At 42.9% G+C, this 24,217-nt stretch overlaps 1 protein-coding gene across 1 annotated transcript; it reads left to right on the forward strand.

Moving 5' to 3' along the window:
• Positions 1–11: 11 nt before the first annotated feature.
• Positions 12–16,999, forward strand: KLF5 (KLF transcription factor 5). The gene is made up of 4 exons (XM_059824579.1): positions 12–242; positions 2,219–3,095; positions 4,236–4,295; positions 16,821–16,999. Exons 1-4 carry the CDS (start codon positions 12–14, stop codon positions 16,997–16,999), a joined length of 1,347 nt encoding a protein of 448 aa, XP_059680562.1.
• Positions 17,000–24,217: the final 7,218 nt, after the last annotated feature.

Genomic DNA, 24,217 nt, shown 5'->3' on the forward strand with positions numbered 1-24,217 from the left:
CAGCCTGCCTCATGGCCACCAGGGTGCTGACCATGAGCGCCCGCCTGGGTCCCGTGCAGCAGCCCGAGGAGCCGGTGTTCGCGCAGCTCAAGCCCGTGCTGGGGGCCAGGGAGGCACCGATCTTCCCCGGGGAGGACTTGAAGCAGCAGCAGCCGCCGCCGCCTCAGCAGCAGCAGCAGCAGCACCCGGGGGGCGGCGGCGGGGGTGGTGGCGCGACCCTGCCGGCGGAGGAGATGGTACAGGTAGGCGGCGGCCACCCCCCTCACAGCCCACCGGCCATCGCCCCTTTCCCGCGGCGGGGCCGCCCGGGCGGGGAGCGGCCGCTGAGGAGCGGGCGGACGGGACTGGGTGGGGCCGGGCTGCGGACCCCGAGGTGCGGGGCTGAGGCGGTGGCGGCGGCGGGGTGTGCGTGCGTGTGAGAGCGGGAGCGGCCCCGCCCCACCCCGCCGCCCAGCCCGCCTGTGCGGAGGGCCGCGGAGCGGGGAGGGCGCCGGGGCTCCCGCCTTCCCGCCGGTGGAGCGCGGTGAGGCGGCCCGGGGTGCGGCTGAGGCGGCCGGGGCTGAGGCGGGGCGTGGGCTCCGGCGGCGGCTGACGGGCCGTCGCGGGGCGGGGTGGGGGGGAAGCCGGGCAGCCCCCGCGGGTGTGTTGAAAGCTACAGCTGCTGCCTGTGCACTTGCCCGGCGGCAGAATTAGAGCGGCCGCCTGTCCTCCTCGCCCACGCAGGGAGTCATGTTCGGGGGGGGGGGGGGGGGGGGGAGACACGACACACGGGGCCGGGGGGGACTTCCCGGGACTTTCTGCCTGTCCCAGGAGGCTGTTTGGGAGCGGATCCACACGCAAACAGCTGTAGGAGCTAAAAGCGGGAGGCGCCGACCGCAGCCGGGCTTCAGCCCGCGGACGGTGTTCACTCGGGAAGCGGCTCCCAGCGCCCGGTGGGCCGGGACGGGCGTCCTGTGGGGCACCGGCCTCCCCCTGCGCCGGGGCTGCCCGCGGCCCCAGCCCCCGGGGTCGGTGGGACGGGGGGTCCCGGGGAGCCCCCGGTGCCGGGCAGCGGTCTGTCGGGCGCTGCGTTTCGGCGGTGTCTTCCCCAGCGAGTAAATAACTCCCGTCTTCAAAGCGAGCTGCCCTCGGCTCGTAAACAAGAGCTGGAAAAAGTAGCCTGGCATGTCGGGGCAGATCCAGATCAAAGGGACGGGAAGGCGGCTTGTTTGTTTGTGGTGTTTACCGGGGGTCTTTGAAGAAAGGTCCTAAAATCCACTTTCGGGCAGAGTTGCTGTTTGTCAGCCGCTTTCTCTTGCGGGGTGCTAAACGGGTCTGGTATGAGCGCAGTCTTGACAGGGCAGGGGGGAATGTAGCATTTGCCCACTGGAGAGTGCGTGATAAATGTTTTGCCGATGACTGTACCAGTAGTGTATCGAGCTCCAGCCACCCACGGATTCCCTCGCACCACTACGCTAAGAGAATGATTTCCCAGTAATTAAAGAGCTCTCCTAGGACCGAGGCATGGATAGGGACATGTTTATCACGCTATTAGCCAATTATACACTGCATAGATCTTTTTTTTTTAAAGTGTAGTCCCAGAGACACTTTACACAAAGAGCACTCTGACGCCGTCGACCCGTCTTCTTTTTATTTGGTATTATTTATAAATTTACACTTTGATGTTGTATTTCTAATCAAATACCTTTCATTTAAGGATGAAAAATCCTGAAAGTATAGAATATATATATATATATATATGAACATTATTTGAAGTATTAGCATTCAAATAGCCAGCTGAGGATGTGGCTTTTAGAGTTAGCATTTCAAAGAGAAGCGGGTGAAACAGGCAGTCACCCTGCTCCAGCAGTGAATTCCAGAGCAGGAGATCTGCAGATTAGGCACAGCGCCTGTCATTTCTGCACCTCACACTGTCTTGTAGGCATAAAAGATGAAAAGTTCGTCGTATGCTGAAACATCAGGTCAATCTTAATGCTTGCTCTGCGTGAACGACTTGTGCCATGACTTTATCTCCTTGTCCTTGATGATGCTGATTAGTGTACCGATTATAAAAGACAGGTTTCCATTAGCGTGAGTGTTTGTAACTTCCTCCGTAGGTAGCTTGCGGCTGGCTGAACAGTATTGCCTTTTATTTGCAAAGCCTCACGCGACTTGCATGCCATCATCTTTCTTAGTTGGTAAGAAATCATGTGGATTATGGTCTGTTTTGTTTTTGTAGACAAGATGTGAAATGGAGAAATACCTGGCACCTCAGCTCCCGCCTGTTCCCGTCATCCCCGAGCATAAGAAATACAGAAGAGACAGTGCCTCGGTTGTAGACCAGTTTTTCACTGACAGCGAAGGGTTGCCTTACAGCATCAACATGAACGTCTTCCTCCCCGACATTAGCCACCTGAGAACTGGCCTGTACAAATCTCAGCGACCCTGTGTAACCCACATCAAGACAGAGCCAGTCACCATCTTCAGTCACCAGAGCGAAACTACTGCCCCTGCCCCTGCCCCCGCCCCCACTCAGGCCCTCCCCGAATTTACCAGCATCTTCAGCTCCCACCAAACTCCCGATGTGAACAACATTTTTATCAAGCAGGAGCTTCCTACTCCAGATGTCCATCTTTCCGTCACACCCCAGCAAGGCCAGTTATATCAGCTCTTGAGCTCACCGGATTTAGATATGCCCAACACTACTACTCAGGCAGCCGTGATGGACTCCCTTAACAATGTCTCCATGCCGTCAGCCATGGCGGGCCTTAACACGCTCTCCTCGGCTGTTCCACAGACTGCTATGAAACAGTTCCAGGGCATCCCCCCCTGCACCTACACCATGCCAAACCAGTTTCTGCAGCAGCAGGCCACTTACTTCCCTCCTTCGCCCCCAAGCTCAGAGCCTGGAAGTCCAGACAGACAAGCAGAGATGCTACAGAATTTAACCCCTCCTCCCTCGTACGCCGCAACTATAGCTTCCAAGCTGGCAATTCACAATCCAAATTTACCAGCAACTCTGCCCATAACCCCTCAGAACATCCAACCAGTAAGATACAACAGGAGAAGTAACCCAGATTTGGAGAAAAGACGTATCCACTACTGTGACTATCCTGGTAAGCAATCTGTGCCAGAAAATCCCAGCTCTTGCAATAAAAAAAACCTGTGATTAGTCATGGATGAGGTATAAGTGGTTTTCTTTAGCTGTAGTCTGTACCTAGGGAGAACCAAATAATTTCTTGTCAAAATAGAATTTCTCTTCTTTATTGTTTTATTTTCTGTGACACACTTTCACATTCTTTAAATAATATATATCCTTTTCTTCATGTCGTTTGTAATTCTCTTAAACACCTGAGCTTATTTTACCATGTTACAAAACTTGTAGTCCATAGAAAAAAACCTTAAAATTATGGCCTTCTCTAATGTAAGTCAGTGTGACCGTGCAGCTCCTGCTCCACTTTTCCAATACTCGCGATGGAGCAGAGACTCAGTTTGTCCAACGCAGTACAGCTCAGTTTGAACCCGCTGGCACTGAAAGAATCATTTCAGCTCCTGGTAGCTGAGGCCACGGCCGTATCTTTGCTGTTACGAACGGGATTCAGCTGCCTGCATAAATCCATTAAAGCTACCTCTGAAAATTGTCCACAGATGGATTCCCTTCCAGCCTCTCCTTCTTCTGTGCTGAAGGGGAAGAGAGGCCTGACTATAAACTGTGCCTCCATGTAGTACGTGATCCCAAATACAAGACGCTCACACCCATCTGAGCACAGAGAGGAGTTGCTGCTCATTGTTGATCTCCCCCTTTACCAACATAACTCTCAGCCCGTGTATTGCCCGTTTAGTGTGCCGTATCATAAATGCTCAGTGGAAGAGTGATGCTGAGCCCTGGGTAACAGTGACACTGAGTCTGGCTTGATCAAATCCTCTAGGAAATTTTTTTAAAACTAAAGTCCCCCTCTGAGTTGGTGTCTAGCAGGTGTTACTGTACATAGACTGTAGCAGCTATTGGTCTACACTGCATTACAAGGTAGTAAGGCTAGAAGAAACAGCCGCATTTTTCTATGTAAAGCAACATATCCCTAGGAGCTTTCTATATCAAATTTTACTTCTAAATCATGATGGTGCCAGAAGGTAGTAAACTTAAATGTTTCCAGATAATACCATAGTACTGAGTGAGGAAGTTTAAACATAACATGGAGCGTTCCTGTTCTCCCTACTGAAATGCCTCTCTGCTTTTTTACTTTGTTTTGTTTTAGGCTGCACAAAAGTTTATACAAAGTCTTCTCACTTAAAAGCGCACCTGAGAACTCACACGGGTATGTACTCACTCTCTCACTGTCTCTTGTTCGTTCAAGGCTTACACATTTTCTGAGAAAGCAAGCATGTTTGATCTGCCATCTTTTCCCTGTTTTCTTTAGAGTGGGGTGGGTTCAGACTGGCAGTTCAGTTAAGAAAAACTTAAGGTTTGGAAAATGAGAAAAAAAATTTCTTTTAATGTGGTTTTGTTAAACCTTTTATAATACAAAACTCAAAATAGCTAAGAATAAAACAGATGGAAACTTTCCTTTTCAATCTAAAATGCCATAAAGTGTTAAAAAATGGACCTTTTTTCTCCTTGAATAATAAATTAAGCATAGTAAACATGTTTTAGTTTTCAAGATTTAGCTAAATAGATAGAATTTTCTGGTTTGGGCTTTCTCTTTGACTTGTTAGAATTATTTAATCTTAGAATTTTTCAGAAACATCATGAAAACTCCCATTTGCTTCGTCCTTAGCATTAAGTGTGCTTTATTATTTTTTTTAAGACAAGTGGTTCTATATATTTCTTTTTTAAAAAAAGACATAATTTCAATTCTTTGCTGGTGAAAGGAATTAAAATGGAGGAAATTAAAAGTGTCAGCGCGTCACACTTGTTTTCTGTACCTCGATAAAATTCTGCCTGGAGCTGCAGAGGCAGTTGCCGTTCATGGGCCTGTGCCCGAGCGGAGCTGGGGACAGTGTTGCTTGTGCATGGGTGCAGGAGCCATCCGTGCAGAGGACAGCAGTTGGGAGGTGGAACCGCTGTAGGTGCTCTTGCTAAGCGTTCACTTGCTGAGGCAGGGGAAAGGAGGAGAGAGGGAGATGGGGAGAAAAACATAGCTCACCAACAGCGCGCCTGAAACTATTTAGGACAGTTCTTTGCTGGGATCTTAGTACAGAACTGTTTATGCTAAATCAGTGAAAAGCACATGACTGATTTTGTAAGGAAATCAAATGATAGGGCTGCAACTCCTGCTTTTAAAACTGAGTATTAACCCCATCTCTTCTATGTTTGGACCTCAATTCAGCACAAAACCCAAGTCACAACTTCAAGCAACTCGCTTGTTGAAGCAGGCTGTCAGCGCTATGGCTGTGCCGTTCAAGTAATGGGGCTTCACCTAAGTTTAAACCAAAAGTCAAAACAAAACCTAGCATGAGCTATGATCTAACAAAATGTTTCACTGTCTCTATGGAAACAAGGCCTTTTATTCAGCAGCTATTTTGAATGGATCGTTGGATTATTGTAAAGGAACTGAGGATCTCCAGGCTAAATGGCACTATGGAAATTTTGTTTTGATAAATGAAAGAGTTACCTGTGTTGCATTCACAGTAAAAAAATAAAAGCAACTGTGCAAAGATTATTGCTTTGCATTAGTAATAGACTAAACACGAACACTGTTAAAAATATTTTTGATATATATAATCGCTCATTACCAGCAAGCTTAGTAAGAAAGGAATATTTTCATGAGGCTATAAACCTGAGTAATGTCAGAGAGTATAATCCTGTTGCTCTTTAATAAATAATCTGTAAGTTTAAGAGTGCGCGACTTCCACTTATGCACTTTAGCCAGCAACTAAATACCAGTTTTAAATATCTCACTTGCTATTATACAATAACTAGGAAGAGAGATAAAAGCAAAGCTTTAGTCTAAAAATGAACATTACATAGTCATAATTTGAAACGTACACTTTTCCTTTTTTAAATCAATTTATATATTTTTTGTGCCTGGAGTAGTAATGACTTTAGGGTTTATAAAGTTAATACTTGTGTGCATAGAAATACATACCACATCGCTAATACATATTGCTTAGGGTCACTAATGTTTATTGTTGCCTTCACTTTTTTACCTATAGATATTTGACCTTAGAAATGTGGATAAATGTGCAAAGGTCAGAGGAGCTGATGTATTCATGGAAACAAGAATGTTGTTTTAGATAAAAATCTAGTGAACTTAAGCAGGTCTGTAATACAAAGGGTCTTCTGGGGAGGTGAATGAAGGGATAAACTGTCAAAAGCGTGCATTACATGCAAGAATGTGAGTCCGTATCCTGTTACCTGCATTATTTCAGAGTTTGGATTAGTTTAACTCTCTTGAATATTCACTTAATACTTGAAGATTTCCAGCACCAATTCTGATCTCTGCCTTAACATATGGTTGAAATCTGTATTACCCAGTACCGTGGATCGATCTAGTGAATGTTAAAGTAAATGGGCGCAAACTCAGGGAAACCTGTGAAGTTGCACAGATCCTCCAGGAGTGTAGGGGAATCTCTCTATTGATCTCCAAAGAGAAGGGCTCAATGCCGAGGGCTACATTTGGGTGTGTGCCTCTGTGCACCCCATCGCCCAGAACTATGAATTCATACAGCACTATTGAGCTTTGATTTTTTTTATTTTCTTTTTTATAAAAGACTCTTGTGACGCTTTTACCTTCAAAGTCTAAAGCAAGTGTCACGTAATCCATTTTAATAAAGTTGTGTGTGATATTCTTTCAAATCCCTTCAGGGATAGCAGACCTGTTTAGCTGGCTAAACCCGTTCTTTAGTAATCATGGACCACTGAAGTTGTTTTCTCCTTATTCTTAGTTTCTTAACAATACCTTTTAAAATTGGCTGCAGTCTCCCTCTCATCCCAACCAGTCCCCGCCCTTCTCAGCAATCTGTCATCTTAAAATAAAAGAGCCTGCAGCAAAGTTTGTCTGCCATTAAAAGTCAAGACAGACCTTATGGTTTTCCTTTGTATTGGAAAATCTCAGCCTTTTCACAGTATTTATTTAGCAGCCTTTCTCTTCTGAAAGGCTTTCACTGGGTTTAGTCAACCTTTTTTGAGAACAAACCTAAGGGAAATGTTGGTTTTTGATAGGTGGAATGTAGGCTGTAGTCTTTTTTCCAATTCAGATATGAACACACTGTCAGACTTTATAAATTACATTTAAATAAAACTATAGGAAATGGGCAAGAGGAAAATCTCTTACATTTTTCTTAGGTGTTCCCAAGGTGTTTACCTTACACCAAGTCAGGTGGTATAAGCTGGCATAGTTATTCTGATTTAATGTAATTACACTGGACTGTTGCTGTTGATTGGGAATCCAGTATTCCCGTAACGAGATAAGCAAGGTTAATGTATTTGTACCAGTCGCTGAAGCAGGCATCCGTTTTTCTTTCTCTAGGTAATGCTTCAGCATTTGTAAATTCTGAAGTAAATTTTAGTTGTTGGTAAACTGGTAAAGCCAAAATTGAAGATGGACAAAGATTTGAATGCTGCAAAGATACAGGACATTTTGTATCCATCTCCATGCAGTTCTGGAGCAGACGTCTGGTACATTTTAATGCATTAAAACACTTCAGTATGGTATCTTTACTTCATATTACTTATTCCTGAAACAGGTAACATGGTATTCGGTATGCTGAAGTACCTGTTGGAACATCTCTCAAAACAGATTGGATTTTTTGACCTTTTGAAACAGGGATTGTCTTTGAAAATAATTTTACCTGTTAGTCATGGAACAAGTTTTGTTTCATAACTGGCATTGTGCAACTATGGTATACAATGTGCGAGGGGGTTATGCATTTATTGCGGGCTGTCCAGCAATAAAACCACCTTAAGGCTCTGGCATCACAGCTGTGTCCAACATGAAAAACGTGCCAAATGTCAGTGAGAAGCAGTTACTTTTGTGTTGTAGATAAGCCTCCTTTGGTTCCTTTTCTGGTATCTGGGTATATACATAGATCTCAAGTGACCCTTTAGAAACAGCGGTCCTATAATTTGTCCTGTTAGATTTCTTTATATGCTAAAAATTTGGACTGTGGAAGTTGAGCCTTTGATCTGCAGGCACCTAGAATACCCTACCTGTACCGCTGCAGAAGAGCTGCTGGCTCCAGGGTGGCTTTTTTTTTTATTATTTCTGTGAACAGCTGCACAGTTCAGAATTGTGTATGGTTTTAAGAGGAAAATCTGTCATTGTTTTGAACACATCGAGGCACGCACATTGAGGACATTTTCCGTCTGCATGTTGGTTTTCTGTATACAGAGTCTTTGTACAGACATGTTCTCTGGTCACATGGTGGGCTTGCCATTAATAGTTTCTAGCATTAACTGCAGAACTATTTCATCTCTATCTATAGATCTAGTTTGTATTTGGTGATGGGAAGTGGAAGCCGAGATAACTCAAGAGAAATGGCATTTCTCTAAATGAGATGCACTCAAAATACTTCCACCGTCCCTAGTTATTTCAAATGTTTATATAGGCATGGGACAGCTGCTGACTTGTGTGATTCCTCAAGGTGTTAAACGTTTTATTTTAATTTCGATCTCTGCCTCACTAGATCCAGAATTAGGCTCTGATGGTATATCAGAATTAGAACCAGTTGTGTGCAATAGACTTCAGCAGTCCATAGGACTTGGCACTCCGAGTTTACCATAGCTGTATATGGATGCTTGTTAAAGGTGATACCATATAGAATTGCCTGGGAATTCAGGACGCCCGTTGTTCAGAAGGGAAGACGAGCGGTAGTTAGACTCCTGCTGGAAAAAAAGCACCTTACGAAAACATGTATTGACTCAAGTCATCCCCAGACTTGGTGTACAAGTAGGGAAGAGAGGCCCCAAAAGACTCCGCCTTGTTCATGGTTGCGGCGTTCTATGTATGTAGCAAACCTCATCCTGGAAAAATCTTTGCATCATGAAAACAGCTATTAAGTAATATTTCTGTGCAGATTCTGCTTCTTTAACCTGTTAGATGAGTCAGTTGCACAGATTATACTTTAAGGAGGTGTCAGTAAATGCCATCATTGATAGAGACAATAAGAAAGAATGGAGGGAAGTTAAATAAAGCTGTTCACAAAGTGCATTAAAGTGCAGTGTTGCTAGACACTGCTGGAGAATATGTTGGTATCTTTTATTTATGAATTCTGCTAAATCCATTAGCTGCCTGTGTGAGAAATGGAAGTACATTATTTTCCTGTGCAAACCACAGTTTAAGGGAAAATAATGCATTTTTTTCCAAACACTTTGTGAATGATTGCAGACCTTGGGATTAATTGATCCGGTTCTTTATCTGTAGTTATAACCTAAATGAGACATGTTTGAATGTGTTGCTCAAAAAAGGGTGAAATCTTAGCAACATAAATTTTAATTAAATATTACTGGTCATTCACATCAGCGTCCAGCACACAATTTTTATGAAGGAGGAATTAAATTTCAAGGTGTCAGGTGAGGGGTACTCCTGTTAGATTTTTAGATACTGGAAAGAAAAGCCTAATATTTTCTTTTTGATTAAAAGCCTAGAAAGTCCCTCTAAGCATGAAAGCTTAAAAAAACTGTTGTTTCAGTCAGTCGCTCCCTGAGAGGATTAAACTTCAGTTCCAGGATATTTGATTCCTGATAAGGAAACTGTTGACCTAAGAGACCGGCTTTAAATATAGTTCATTTTGAGACCGCCCTACATAGGCTAATATAGTCCCAAGATTCACAGCAATTGCCGGTGATTAAAACTTTCCATTATTTGATTAGACATTCCTTATTTTAATTAATTTCTGAGCTTGACTGGGACGATTGACTCCTGGTTCCAGGGTAGTGTGTTGTTTGTTGTTTGTTAGATGACCTGCACCTCCCATTGGTGAAAGATTAGAAACATTTAAGTAATGTCCTAGTTTAGTCTGAGTATCTTGGTAGCAGCATTCCTGTCCTGTCAGGCTGCATTATTTATATTCAGTGATCTCTAACAACTCTGATTAAGGACATATTAAAACCTTTGATTTTGGCAAGTGTATAGTGCTTCGCTTTGAGTTAAAATAGCTTTAATGTATTGCTTTCAATTTTTTTTTTATGTGTGTGTGCATACAGTAGATGGAAATCTAGAGTACGTGTTTAATAAATTCCATTTTAAGAGCACCTCTTATCTGACTGTACAAGAGCCAGTGTTATTGGTGTGAGAGCTAAAGAGCTGTTCTTGCACCACAGGCATAGATGAGGAAATGTGTTCTCCAGCACAGGACTTGTACACACAGCCATGCACCCCAGATGGCATGGATTTCTTATAAACCTACTTAAAAAAAATTCCTTTCCTCTTTGTTTGCATATCTCCTTGAAGAGAGACTACCTCTGTTAAGACAGAATGTTATGCCAGAAAGAAAATAAACCATTGCACAGGCCAGTCAAGATTCCCCAGTAATCCCTGAACTGCGTAAGACAACACTTAGCAAAATGAGAGTGCTTCAAGCACTGGTTGGAGCTCTGAGAAGATAGTGCCTTCTGCGCCTCTGTAGTCAGAAAGTGAATAATGCACAACTCTTTTGACCGTCCTCTTTGCTTACCGGTCAGTTATCATTTTTCCTGTTCATGCTTTTGTTAGAAAGAGATCAATTACTGCTTGATTTATCAGCGATTGGACTTACAAAGCACAACAGCTTTCTGTTACAGGATTTCTTAAAATGCTATTTCGTTGTAAAGTAGTACTTAATGGTCACCCTCTAGCCATTACTATACTAGGCAAAGGCTTTATCACATTTAAAAATGTGCAGCATATGTTATGCATTCTTATCACTGGTGGGCTGGATGTTTCAAGGACTAAATTTATTTTGTCACTCACAGAATAAGCTGGACGTACCTTGCATGCCGTCAGCCCTCTGATCCATCTCCATCTTGAACAATTGAGAATTTCAGTGCACTAAAGAGCTTTTGAACACCCGAGGGATTTTTTTTATTTTGAAATTTCAGCTTTCTGCTCTTTCTCGAAGAAAAAAAACCCATCTTAAAAAGGGCAAAACCCCAACCAACAAGCTGCTTTTAACAATGGCTACAGTGCTTAGTCAATGGCAGAAGGAAGGTCTAATTTTAGGTAAATGTTGGGAGCAAAAAACTTCTTTTGAATGAGTGCAGACATACACCCAAGCAACTACTTTCAGTTCCAGTTAGCCTGGAAGAGACCAGAGTTTAAAACTGTGGTGCCATGAACTAGAGGAAAGCTATTTCAAACAAACTAAAACAGAGAAAAAACATTTCATTTGTTCTTGTTTTTTCTAAAAATTTGAGGCTATAGCTTATCAGGGAGCTAAGACAACTGATGTTAAGATGTGAAAAATTTGAAAACAACTGCACCAGAAAACTTTGAGACAACATAAGTCTTTGTAATAACCTGTTTTAAAACTGGACATAATATAGGCTATCTACATAGCTGGTGCAATTATGGTGCAGAAACTTCTGCTTTGCCTACCACCTTTTTATCACACCTAGTTGAATATTTTTTAAGGCCGAACACTTGCCACTAGAAATAATTTCATAATAAACACAAATAATACTAAAACGATGGAAAGAATGGCAGGGGGGCATGTCTTTATACTTTTATACCCTTATGAGCTGTAATCAGGTGATGTCTTTTCGGAGTCTTTGAAAAGTGTGCTGCTTTTTCTTCCTCAAGGAAGTTGCAAACTCACCGATCTGACAGAAATTTCTGATAGGAAATAAGAGAAGTTGCAGGCGTTGGCTGGTGTGATACCTGTATTTGAATTTCTGCATACCAACAGAGTTATTTAACTTTAGGTTTGAAAATCCGGCCCTTGCTGTTTGCAGCTTTAAATATAAAGAAAGCCATCCTAGCAGTGAATTGCAGAAGTAAAGTCACACAACTCTTTGGTGAAGTAAGGAAGCTTATTTTCTTGTTAATGGGGAAATTCATCACTAAAGGAGGTTTTCAGTGAATCGTTTTTTTCCGAACAGGATTTTAAACAGAAACATTTTCTCGAGCAGAGGCTATGTGTTGAAGATAGAAGATGTCTTCAAAATGAGCATCACCCCCCCACTGGTGGCACTGTACCTGATCCAAATGAGCATGGCCACGATGGACACTGCCAGTGGCTAGAATTAGTGTTAGGAAAGCAATCAGTGTATTTCGAAATGACTGAATCCCAAGAAGGTATAAATTAAAGGGAGAAGAGCTAATGTGGTGTGTCTCACTGGTCCAGAGCATTCTCTTGTGGTATCATCAAGGATCCCAAACCTCAGGATCTGCCTTGGGGTAGTTTATCTGTTGAAGCGGCTGGTTAGGTTAGCATGTTGTATGTGGATATCCAGACATCTTTTTGACATCCTTGCAATTTCTCAGCATTATAAATATTTTTTCTTAACAGACAGACACGTTGCAAACAAAATAGTCTCCTTTCAGGTTAAAATCCCTTATCTCTTGCTAGGTGCTCTCTGTAAAAGAGCTTCCAAACGAAACATTAGTGCTTAAAATTTCTGTGCTGAAGTACAAGTCTGTTTCTCATGCTCCACAAATGTATTTTTTTTAAACTGGAGAATGGATACATATTAACAGCTCAAGAACTTAAAAATATATTTTGTGATGTATAAGCCTAGCAAAATATTTTAGATCAGTGATACTGGGAGGAGGTTATGCAGAAATCCAATTAAACTTATGAAATCCCTATCCTGTTGAAGTATAATTTAAAGGAAAGCAGTTCTGTTTCCCAGAAGTGCTGTGTATAATATTTCTGGCTTGGGAAGAAAGTGTTGGAGTGTGCTATTTGGCTGGAAATCGGTACCAGCTTCCTCCATGGTGTTTTAGTTGAACAGTGTTGACATTCTAACAAATCCCGTGGAAGCTCCCCTGAAGTGGAGGAGTTAGCTGTTTTCTTGCTTTTACAGTGAAATATCTGTTTGATACCACGATCGTGTTCCAGTAACGGAGCCGTACTGCCTTCGTATTTGATGACCAGTGGCATTCTTGGTTTAACACCCTATAGAAGCCCTAAATTGCTGGAGGAAAACCAAATATTTCTGAAACTTTACAGCTACTGTATTTCGCACAATCATTAAAGTAAACAAATCTTACATTACTATGTAGCCAATGAAAACAGTGGATAAAGGGTTCAGTGTCCCTTGTTGTGTATACCTGCTTTTTTTAAAAATAAATCTTCAACCCCGGATTTCTCAGCGCTTTAAAGTCAGCATAGCAAAGAAGTAGGATCGCTTCAGAAAATATGTAACGTGAGGCTCTTTTTCCCTTGCCGCAGGAACATAAACCAAATTCTTATTTCTGCTAAATGACAAAAAGCATGTGTACAGGTTGAGAGAGAGAAAATACTACCAGCTAGTTGTTCTTCTGCTTTCTTTAAAGGAGTGAAAATAATCTCCACCTTCTTTTTCTTGCCCCCCTTCCTCCTTGCCCAAAAGGAAAACATTTGAAATTGATTCCGTTCTTAAATAGAACTTTCCAACGGAAACTAGCATTACAAACATAGATATTCAGTATTTTACCCCTAGGATTTATTCAAAATAATCCGGGCCTCCACATTGGTGCTAAAAATACATTTTCCAGTTCTCAGTGTTGGCCAAAGCAGGGGTTAAAAGCAGCATTCTGGCTTTAATTTCCAGTACATAAAAGTAACACTGTTAAAACAATCTGCGTAAGGCACTAGCTTGTTCCCCTCTGTGCATCCCCTGAGCGCTGTTGGGTTTAGCTCAGGTCTGCAGAAGTCAGCCGGCAAGGAGGAGCAGTGCTGTTCTGCATGGCACTGCCTGGCTTTTCTTCTGAGCAATGCCATTGCCTGGGAGGATTTGTGGCTGTGGCAGGCAGTTAAGTGACCATGACAGTGGGGTAAGTTTCTAGATAGTGTCTCTGGGAAGCTGGGTCCCCTGGAGTTTGGTGGGGGTCTGGCCATTGGATTCAGCATTGACTTGGAAGCTGTGGTGCCCAGCAAGGTACAGGGTTCACCGCTGCCCTGACTGCTAGCGGTTCGTATGCCAGGAGCCTTCATATCACCTGCTGATGCTGCTCGCAGGTTAGGAAAAGTTTTAACGGGGGGCAGCAGTTTTGTTTGGACTCAGACGGGGTCAGGTACCACCTACGCGGGACAACTTTCGAGACTGCTTTTCCAGAACAGTGTAGCGTGACACACAGTGAAGTTTCACGTACTTCAATACCTCCTTGACACCAAGTTTGGAAACTGTGATTTCAATCTCCTGGTCCCCATTCTGGTCTGGTTTGGTCTAGGTACTCCTAGGCTTTTGTTCAACAAGTGCTATTTCCCCAGTCTCTTTACCATTTCTTTCATTTCCCATGTAATTTTGCAAAATGGATAAGCAAGTGTTTGGAGCATATGGAGGCCTGACCATGTATATGGTCTCTCTGGGCAGTTAGAGTGGGAGGATCACAAGATTGGGAGTTTAGCATCAAGTATAATACGACAGTTTTAAGTGAAGGTTTTTAAAGAAGAGTTTGAAGCTTATATGGGGAAAGAGGGGAAAGAAAGGAGAAAAAGAAATATGCTGGCTTTACATTAAGGTGTTTCAAATGCAGGAGTAATGCTTTTGTGCAACCTCCGTGTGTGCACGTGTGTTTTAACACAGTGTTCATGGAAGATCTCCCTGGTGCTATGCCTGTGGATCAGCAATGCAGTCTTTTACAGACTGCTTTAATAACCGAGTTTAAATGCATTAAAGATGATGTATATGCTGCAAAAGATCCCTCACTGAATAGAGACCTTTCCTGTCATTTTGCCATGAAGACCGAATGTGTTATCTCAACTGGCTTCTTGGATGTTAGAAAAGCTTTACACACTGGGTTTGAATGAAATCTGTATTTTAACCTATAGTGTATGTTGCATGAAGCAAAAAGGAGACCTGTGTAGTAGATCATTCCAGTCTTCAATCAGCATCAGGCAGAGTAAATTCAACTGTGATAGAAATTTGTAATAATTTGTGTTCTTATTTGCCATCCACCAAATAATTTTGAATTCTATGAGAGGTGATGCCAGACTCTAAGTTTGCTTTTCTTAAGGGATGGTATATTTCCACTGTGATTTCAATAAATCCCGGTCACCGTTTATGCAAAGAAGTGGTTGTTTGGCTGGGTCGTTAGTTTTCCTTGTAGAGGTCTGGTTCTGTTTGTGACTGTGCTACTACCAACATGAAGACACGTCCCCATTGTGAGCAGAGGGTTGATTCTGCTCTTGGTAGTAGATGGAAGGTTACTAACTAGTTGATCAGAAGAAGCAGTAGAAACTGCCAGACAAAACCAGTTTCATAATTTCATCTGAATGGTAAATTAGCATCTCTGAAGTAATGCTTTTGAGTTTCTCAAATGGTGTTCTCTGCATAACTGGTGCAGAAGGGTCTGATTGCAGGATACTGGCTTCTGTCCTTCTTCCGTGTGCTTGTGTGATGGTAAAAGAGGGGAAAGTAGGAGTCACTCCACAGTGCTATAGGATTGAGATTGTGAGGGCAAAGGTCTGAGACCAGTGGAGAGGGATAAAGTCTTTAAGACATGTTGGAAAGGACCTTTTGGAAAGCTCAGTCTTGGTCTGATTCTGCTCCAGAGGAAGCTACTGCCGAGTGCTTTGATAAACTCGGTTTTCTTTCCCTTTTTGCCAAATGGTTCAAGTTAATATAAAGGATATAGATAGCAATCGACTCTCCCAACTGAAAGGTGTTTTTGTCAACCAACGTCAACCAATAGCCTATAAATAGGTAGTCTTAGCCTCTTTATTTATACGAAGCTTACTTGTACGGTGACATCATGTCCATACGAGCTCCCGAGCAGGTGTATGTACATGCTTAAAGTTCTGGTTTCACACAGAAGTCATCTTGGCTTTGTGGCTTCATGTTTCTCCCATTTCAACAAACAAATCTATAAATTATAGGCATGCTTAAAATACCCCATTTATAGTTCTAAAATGGATGAACGCAAATATTTTGGGTGCTTGGGCCAGTGTATTGAAGACTAGCTGGGTACTTCAAAATTGTATTCAGAGCTGCTGTAACACAGCAGTTTTTCAGAGATGCCGTGCTCCCCCTGTGTCAGTATAGACTGATGGTGACAACAAGCACTTGCCACCTCTAAAATATGGCTATTTAAGCACCTGATTGTAGACATTCAATACTGAAAATGGGTGCTTTGATCTTTTAGGTGCTTTCCCCTATATATAGCTAGCCCAAACCAGGATACCGCAAGTTTTTATTGCCTCTGACATTTTCGAAAATACTATCCCCTTTGTATTTGTAACACACTGTCCCCCTTTCTTCACACATCAGAAGCTCTTGAACAGATCTGCACGCTACAAAGAATCTTTACAGAAATCTTCCTTCCCATTTCAGACCTCTTTAAAAAAGCTCTGTATAACTTAATTTACCCATTTTTAAAAGGTGCAAGCTTAAGATACAAACTAGACCGGATACTCACGAGAGACTGCTTTTTTTTCCTACTCCCTCTCATACTGAGATGAGTGTAAGGGAGCGTATTTCAATCTGATGCAGTTTTTTTACCTCTGTGCATTTCTGTACTGTAGCTGTGTCCAATTTGTATGTTTGAAAGTTTTTTACATTTTACCGAGGTATTAAATCACAGATTCAAGAGCAAAATTTGCTGAAAAAACAAAGGAGCTGTTAGTTTGGAGCCTATTGAATAGAGCTGTGAATAATAAGGAAATGTCAACTCCTGTTTAGTTGTTTATTTCTTCTTTAAATTGAACAGCAGTGCCATTCCATGTGATACCACATCAGTTTTCTCCCAAAAACAGTCTCATTTCTCTGTGCTCCGTTTCAGGTGAGAAACCATACAAGTGCACGTGGGAAGGCTGCGACTGGAGATTCGCTCGCTCGGATGAATTAACGCGCCACTACAGGAAGCACACAGGGGCAAAGCCCTTCCAGTGCGCTGTCTGCAATCGCAGCTTCTCCCGCTCCGATCACCTGGCTCTCCACATGAAGAGGCATCAGAACTAAAAGCTGGACTTGTCGTTGAGGCTGTTTTGTATCTATGCAATTTCCTATTGACTCTCAACATACAACTAAAATTAGTTTAATTTTTGAGTATGGGTTATCCATTTAAAAGAAATCTCAAAAGAAACTGGAAATGTATATTTTGTATATTTATGCAGAAAAAAAGGAAGACACTGTATCACAATACCAGAGTGTTCGGTCGTTTGTTTGCTCTCATGATGTATATGGCTTTAGTCAGCAGGTTTCATCTCTTTAAAAGTATTATGTCTTGACACATTGCATCTTCATACTTCTTTTTTTCTTTTGCGGTGTTTTGACCAAAGCACTGTCATTATTGTGACAATGTTTAGTAAACGAATTAATGAGAGGCTGCAGATGAATGAACGCAGTGGAAGAGCCATGAATTTTAATCTGTCAGCTTTTTACTGGACATATTTAGTACTTGTGGGTTTTTTTTAAATGTTAAGTCATTCTGTGGAGATAAAGTACATCATAGAAAAATTCATAAACAGCCATAGAACAAAACATTTTGTTCTGTATGTTGCATGTTTGCTATGACAAAGATTTTGTAAATATGCAAATCCGCTTTTTAAGTTTAATACAAAAGTTTTCTAAGAATCATCTGAAAAAAGCAGTTGTTTTACATTTGATAACACGGCACATTTACAAAAAAAGTTATTTAAATACCTCTCAAAACAGTACCAATTTAGCTTCATTTTTCTTAAGAGGAATGAGCTAAGCATTCAGATGTTTTGTACCTGTTAACTCAAACGGTGTGCACTGAATATTCAAAGCAGGATTTTGTTTTCAAATTGCTTAAAAGGGCAAAACATTTAGAATTAACTGTAAAGTCAATGTTGGAAGCTTAAATAACGGGGATGGTTACAATGAACACAGAATGTTAAACCTCTTACTATAAGCTAAACTTAGTATCACTTTAAAAAGGATTTAGGATGCAATTTTCATATACAGACATGTTAATCTGGTTCAGCACCAGTGTGATCTAGTTTCATGTGGATATTGCATGTAATTTAGTAGAAGGTAAAGGATACAGTAATTTTGTTTAAAATTACAGTGCAGTTTAGTTAATCCACTGTTCAGATTGACACACGCAGGGGAAAATGTACTGCTGACAAAAGTAGCTGAAACTCCACTGAAGTCAATGAGGTGGTGCCCTTTTATGCTAACAATGACTTTGATCCACAGTGTTCAGCCTTGAAATAGTAGATGAAGGGCCAAAGATGAGGTTAGACCATGTGGGATTTGGCCAGACAACAGGAGAAAACCAAACAAACCTACTAAGTGTCTGGACGTCACAAGCCGTAATATTAAGCTGTCAACCAAAGGCTAGAATAGACAATCAAAATACCAAAAAAGGGTCTTGCAGGAAAACCTAGCTTTGTTAAAACTGTTGTTTGTCTTTATTTATTTGTGGTATATGATAGACTCTTTTTTTTTTAAGACAATTTTACATGTACTTGATAAATTATAGTTTTGTTTGTTATAGTTAGAAATGTTGCTCTTAATGTAAATAGTTGACAAACGATGTAAATAATTTTGTAAGGCTTCAAATGTTTATACGTGGAAACACATGCATAAATTGGTTGCTGTTTTGCTTCTTTTGCCTCCCCCCTACCTTATTTTTGTATTGTGGTATTTCCTATGCAAATGATGGAGCAAACAGCTGTATAGTTGTAGAATGTTTTGAGAGAGAATGAAATGGTTTATATATAAAGACTCTTTTTTTTTTTGCAAAATAAAACAAAGTGCCTAATGTGTGTGTGTGTGCATATGCGTGTGTTCTCTGTAGCTCTTGACAATGAAAGTTCTGTCTTTTTGCACTGGGAGCTGGAAATCATAGCAATATTAAGCTAAGAATGTCTGTTCTTCATAGCAGGGATTGTCTCTTTGGAAAGTACCTGGCACTCCTGCATCCTGCTCTGATGAAAATAATAAATGTGAAGGGATAAGTACTTTATGATGCTTTTCTGCCATCAGAACTTTAAAGGGAGTGTACAGTAGCCTGAAAATGGTTGCAAAAGTCCTTCCACAGTAGCATGGTTGTAAATTAAAGGTACCTGTTGGGTGCATAGAAGAAGTATACCATTTCTCTCCCACTTTCAAAATGAGTAAAACCTATTCATGCTTGTCTACAGTGTTGCCCAAAAGAACTTTCTCTCCCAGAAGTTCCTTTCATGCCCTGGAAAGACAGGAAGGTCCCATGGCAGCGCTATACAGTGCGCCCCACAACCAATGTCTCCTTTTCAGTATTTTTCCCTTGGAAGATGGAAGTGTGGTCCAATTGAAAAATTCAGGTCCATGTGGACGTTGAGATCTGGGTTACATCTGTATTCTCGTCCATTCCTCCAAGCGTAAAGAAAAAGGGCACGCTGAGCTTTTTTAAATAGATCTATCTTAAAACCAATACAAGATTCAGTTTAAATTTCATTTACTCTTCCAGATTATAATAATCCAATTAAGTCAACTATCAATTTATTCAAAATTCAGTTGCTGTCTTGTAAACTCTGGATCCTAAATTCTTTCTCGAATTCCTCTGTTCTTTCCTTACAACCTAACTTTGATTTTTCTTTAATTGATTTTTCCCTCTTAATTAGCCTCTCCCACACGTCAACTAATCCTTCCTTTTAAAAAAATACCTAGGATAGCATTAACAACGTCAGTGAACTTCTGGTTAATTACAAAGAAAATCTGCCTGCGCCTCCCCTAACTGCACAACTGCAAACGTAAGAGCAATGTTTTGGAGAACAGGGAGCCATAACTCCCAGAAGCATTGCTGCGGCGTTACCCTGTTTTGACCCAGCCATTAGAAAAACACCTGAGTTTCTTTGGAGCGTTTCTGCTTGGAGGGGAAGCTGGCAATGGATGGGGTAATCACTCGTGTGCCATCACTGCGAAAGAGAGCTACCAGAGCTTATTTTCCTGAGCGTGGGGTGAAGTGAATAACAGTGGCGTCGCGGGGCATTCGGAGCCACAAGCCTCCCTGTTTCGCTCAGCCCACGTAACTCGTGGCAGATTTGGGGTTGGACCAGTGGTGGGTTTGGTAGCTCTTTCTAGTCTTGTGCAGCGAATCTTCTCTCATCCTGTGTTTTGTCTCAAGTCTGGAGACAAAGGCAGCGCTCGCTTCTGCATTTCTCATGTCTTTCCACAACGAAAGCCCGCTGACTGCATGGTTTCAGCCTCCAATGTTGCCTCATACTTGTTTTAGATGTCTCTATTGCTCAGCTACCTGGTTGCATAAACCAGCTTAATGGCTTCATATTAATCTCGAATGAAAGGCCATAATTAGGCCCATCTACTTCAGCAACGTTTAACCTAATACAAACAGAGACAGGCACAGCAGAACTGTGCACCAGAATACATTACAAAACCAAAGGTAGAGGAGCTTTCTTCACTGGCAAGCACTACAGCCACAATGCACAGTATTAATGTAGTAGTTCAACAGCACAGCTGATCTCAAAACCTGCAAGAAAAAGTAATGTCACCATAGACCCTGCGCGGTTCATTTAAAGCAGTTGGCGCAGAGTCCCCCAAGGTACTGAGGCCACCCTCAAATTCAGCTCTCCAATTATCCTTCAGCACCTCAATTATTTTTCCACATGAAGAGGGAAACTCCAGTTGGCCAACTGGCTTTTCTGGTGGCCACGAGAGCACCTAGTCCTCCTTTTAACCTGGGTGCCGAGTTCCTTCCTGTGGTTTTCAATGTGAGTTTAGAGCCTGATCCTCCACAGAAGTGCCTCTGTGCGCACATGGGAACCTTGTGGCCTTCATTACATGGGATCCTTGCTCGGATCCTTGTTTTAATCTGGTCGGGACGGTGCCACGAGGCTCTGCCATGCTCTACAACCACAACACTGGTGTTGCTGTTGACCTTCATGAAAGAGTCCGGCTCAACAACTGACTATTATCCGAAAGAATGTGGTGAATTACTCATGTGCTGAATAATGCATCCTGGCACTTCGAGTGTCTTAGGACAGAGGGAATTTATTGGCCACTGTAGGTAGCATAAGCAGCCCGATGGATATGCTTTTAATAAAGCAACTCGCATACTTTGCTTGTGTTTACTTATTCCTCTTCTCCTCCACCACTAACCATTAGGTTGTTGTTGTCATCTGCTGTGTTTCTAGCACCCTCACCAATGGTGCTTGTTTGGGATTTGGGATTTGAGCTGGCACAGACCGCTGGAGAAGCCTGTTGCAGACTAAGCGGAGTCCGGTCTGTCTACGGCGAACAAAGGCCCGTCTACGGCAAACGAAGAGTGCTGTGGTTCCTGAGATTTCTTTGATGTTGTTACTGTGCTTTTTAAAAATAGTTATTGTTTATATATAAATATGTATGCAAATATATATTGGCACGTGTGTGTGTGCGCGCGCGTGTTCATTTGCATATTCAGTTCAATTCTGAATCCTGGCAAATACTTGCTTTTGACGACGTGTCACGGCAGCGAGCTCCACAGGATAGCTGAGGAGCAGACAAGGGAGGAGAAAACGGGTGCTCCTGTGTTTCCGTGCCAAATTTCCAAACTACTGGGGAAATTTAAAGGTCTGTTTTCCCTGCTATGTGTACTGTACTGAGGAATAAATGCAACAATGAATTTCTCTTTCCAAGGAGCAGGTTATTTCATACAATCATAGAATGGTTTGGGTTGGAAGGGACCTTAAAGATCATCTAGTTCCAACCCCCCTGCCATGGGCAGGGACACCTTCCAGTAGACATCAGGTTGCTCAAAGCCCCGTCCAACCTGGTCTTGAACACTTCCAGGGATGGGGCATCCACAACTTCTCTGGGCCACCTGTTCCCGTGTCTCACCAGCCTCATGGTGAAGAATTTCTTCCTAATATCTAATGTAGATCTACCCTCTTTCAGTTTAAAGCCATTACCCCCTGTCCTATCACTACATGTCCTTGTAAAAAGTCCCTTGCCAGCTTTCTTGTAGGCTCCTTCAGGTACTTGGAAGGCTGCTATAAGGTCTCCCTGGAGCCTTCTCTTCTCCAGGCTGAACAACCCCAACTCTCTCAGCCTGTCTTCATAGGAGGGGTGCTCCAGCCCTCTGACGATCTTCGTGGCCCTCCTCTGGACTTGCTCCAACAGCTCCATGTCCTTCTTATGTTGGGGGCCCCAGAGCTGAACGCAGTACTCCGGGTGTTTTCTTTATTTTGAAGTCTTCTAATTTTGAGAGAGACAGACAGAGACAGAGAGCTGTGGGGAGAGGGAAGGGCAGTTATATTGCGGAAACAAAGCGAATTCACACTGAAAAAGAGAGTAACTCTTCAGCTAGGCAAGCTAAAAATGTGAGTTATGAGGAGAACCTGTGCAATGAAATGAGGAGAACCTGTGCAGATGGAAGCAGACAGCATCCTGAAATGAGGACTCAGATGTAGCTTGTCAAAGCAGACTTCCTCCTCTAGCTCCACTCTTCCTTCCCAGTCTCTGCCTGGACCTGTTTCTGCTTCCCGTCAGTCTTAGGCTTAGTTCGTATTTCCCATTGCTCCCACAGCTCCAGCTACCGCTGTGGCTCCTTCCCACCCCACCAGCCGGCTGCTGGTGCCGGGCTCAGACCAGTGCTGCCCCTGCCCCTGCTTCTGCCTGCACGTGCCCCGCTGCTGCGCTGCTCCCAGCCAGGGCATGCGTCTCACCTAACCCAGGTTTTAATTTGTGGCATAAAGAGCAACAGCGCGGCTTGTTTACTTTCTGCCAGTCTCCCTGCATTGTATTGTATAACTGGGGCAAGCTTCCTTTCTCTTCTTTATGTACAGTGCTTGTGTCAATATATAGGACATGCTATTACTACGTGCGTAACAACTTTTGCACCCAGTGTGATCTTTTTTCCGTGTGGGGCTTGGGAAGCTGATTAGAGCCTTCTCCTTCCCGTGGGACCGAGAAAAGGCATGTGATGCCGAGGGGGATTCTTGTACTTCTGAGGCAGCAACTCAGAAACGTTCAGCTGTTCAGCGTGGAGTCATGGGGTTTCCAGCCTTGCTTTTTGTGCTGACCTCCCCATTTTCCTGCCTTACTCTTTTTTTACTGTGGTAGAGTCAGTTCAATGGCTTCGGCTACAGGAAGCTTTAGGAAAATGTGGTTTGCCTCTTTCTCAAGAACCGAGAAGTCACATTGGCTGATTTGCCATCTCCTCTGCCTGGGAAATCAAAGTCTGAAGTCTCTTCTAAATAATATCCCCAAAGGCCATTTCTCTTCCCAGCCTCAGTTGTTGTTTCTGTTTATACTTGTTTTGTTTAGCTGGCTATTGTTATTGTGGTTTGTCATTATTTCCAACCCATTGGGGTGGATCACTAGACCAAAAAAAGGACGTAGGCACCCTCAGAGACACCAGAGTCCCAGTCTCCCAGGTCAGTACCCACGCTGCGAGGTTACGGACTCATGGCTCTCTTTTTCCAGTCCCACAAATCCGGCACTCTCTGCTGCCCACTGGACTGGCCTCGAGGAGGATGAAAGCAAACACGCTGAGCCCTCTCTGTGCCTCTGAATAGCCCATGGTCTGGTGCGTCTCCTGGGAAGTTGAGGATGTTGGCTTTCGGCTTTCTCAGGCCCAGGAGAAGCGGGTACCGCATCTCCTCGCCACCAGAGGATTGTCCTGCTTCATAGGTTAGTCTATCAAAGAAGGGCACCATCATCAAATTCCTTCAAGGCAGTGGTTTTGCAAAAAAAAGCAGCAACAGCCTGTGAGAAGCCTCATCCTATACACATGCAGAAAGTGAACCAGAAGAGTACCTTTGACATTAAGACCCCGCAGAGGAATTAGGCAGGGCAATACCTCATTTCTGGATCCTGACCAGGGATGAGCAAGACCTGAGTCCCTAACAGCATGAAGTCTGAGGCTCTGCTGCATATCTGCACAAACACAGCTCTAAGACCGTGAGGAATTTTAAACTCATAAATTTATCGGTGTACAGAATTTAACCTTTAGGGTTAAACATTAGCAGAACGAAGGTTTTCTGGATTACGTGCTTACATTACACCCCACCTCAGGTGCTAAATCCCTTTTAAGGGGATCAGACCTGATGTTTTGCTTCAGTGAGAAAAAGCAATGTGCAGCTTCAGTAACTCACATCACCGGGGAAGGCTTGAGAAATCTGTTTCTGTGGGCTGCGTTGGCACCAGAGCCATACTTGAGGTCTGGGTCTGTAGAAGCAGCCTTCTCCCTTGGTAGTGATGGTGCAGAGCTGGCACCAGGTGAGCACCGTC

This window comes from Gavia stellata, chromosome 1 (assembly GCF_030936135.1).
Source record: "Gavia stellata isolate bGavSte3 chromosome 1, bGavSte3.hap2, whole genome shotgun sequence".
NCBI lineage: Eukaryota > Metazoa > Chordata > Aves > Gaviiformes > Gaviidae > Gavia > Gavia stellata.

Excerpts from the sequence above, each read along its gene's own strand:
- KLF5 (XM_059824579.1), top strand. The coding sequence starts at position 12 with ATGGCCACCAGGGTGCTGACCATGAGCGCCCGCCTGGGTCCCGTGCAG. Across the intron at positions 243-2,218 it reads CGGCGGAGGAGATGGTACAG|ACAAGATGTGAAATGGAGAA; the intron begins GTAGGCGGCGGC and ends TTGTTTTTGTAG. Across the intron at positions 4,296-16,820 it reads GCACCTGAGAACTCACACGG|GTGAGAAACCATACAAGTGC; the intron begins GTATGTACTCAC and ends GCTCCGTTTCAG.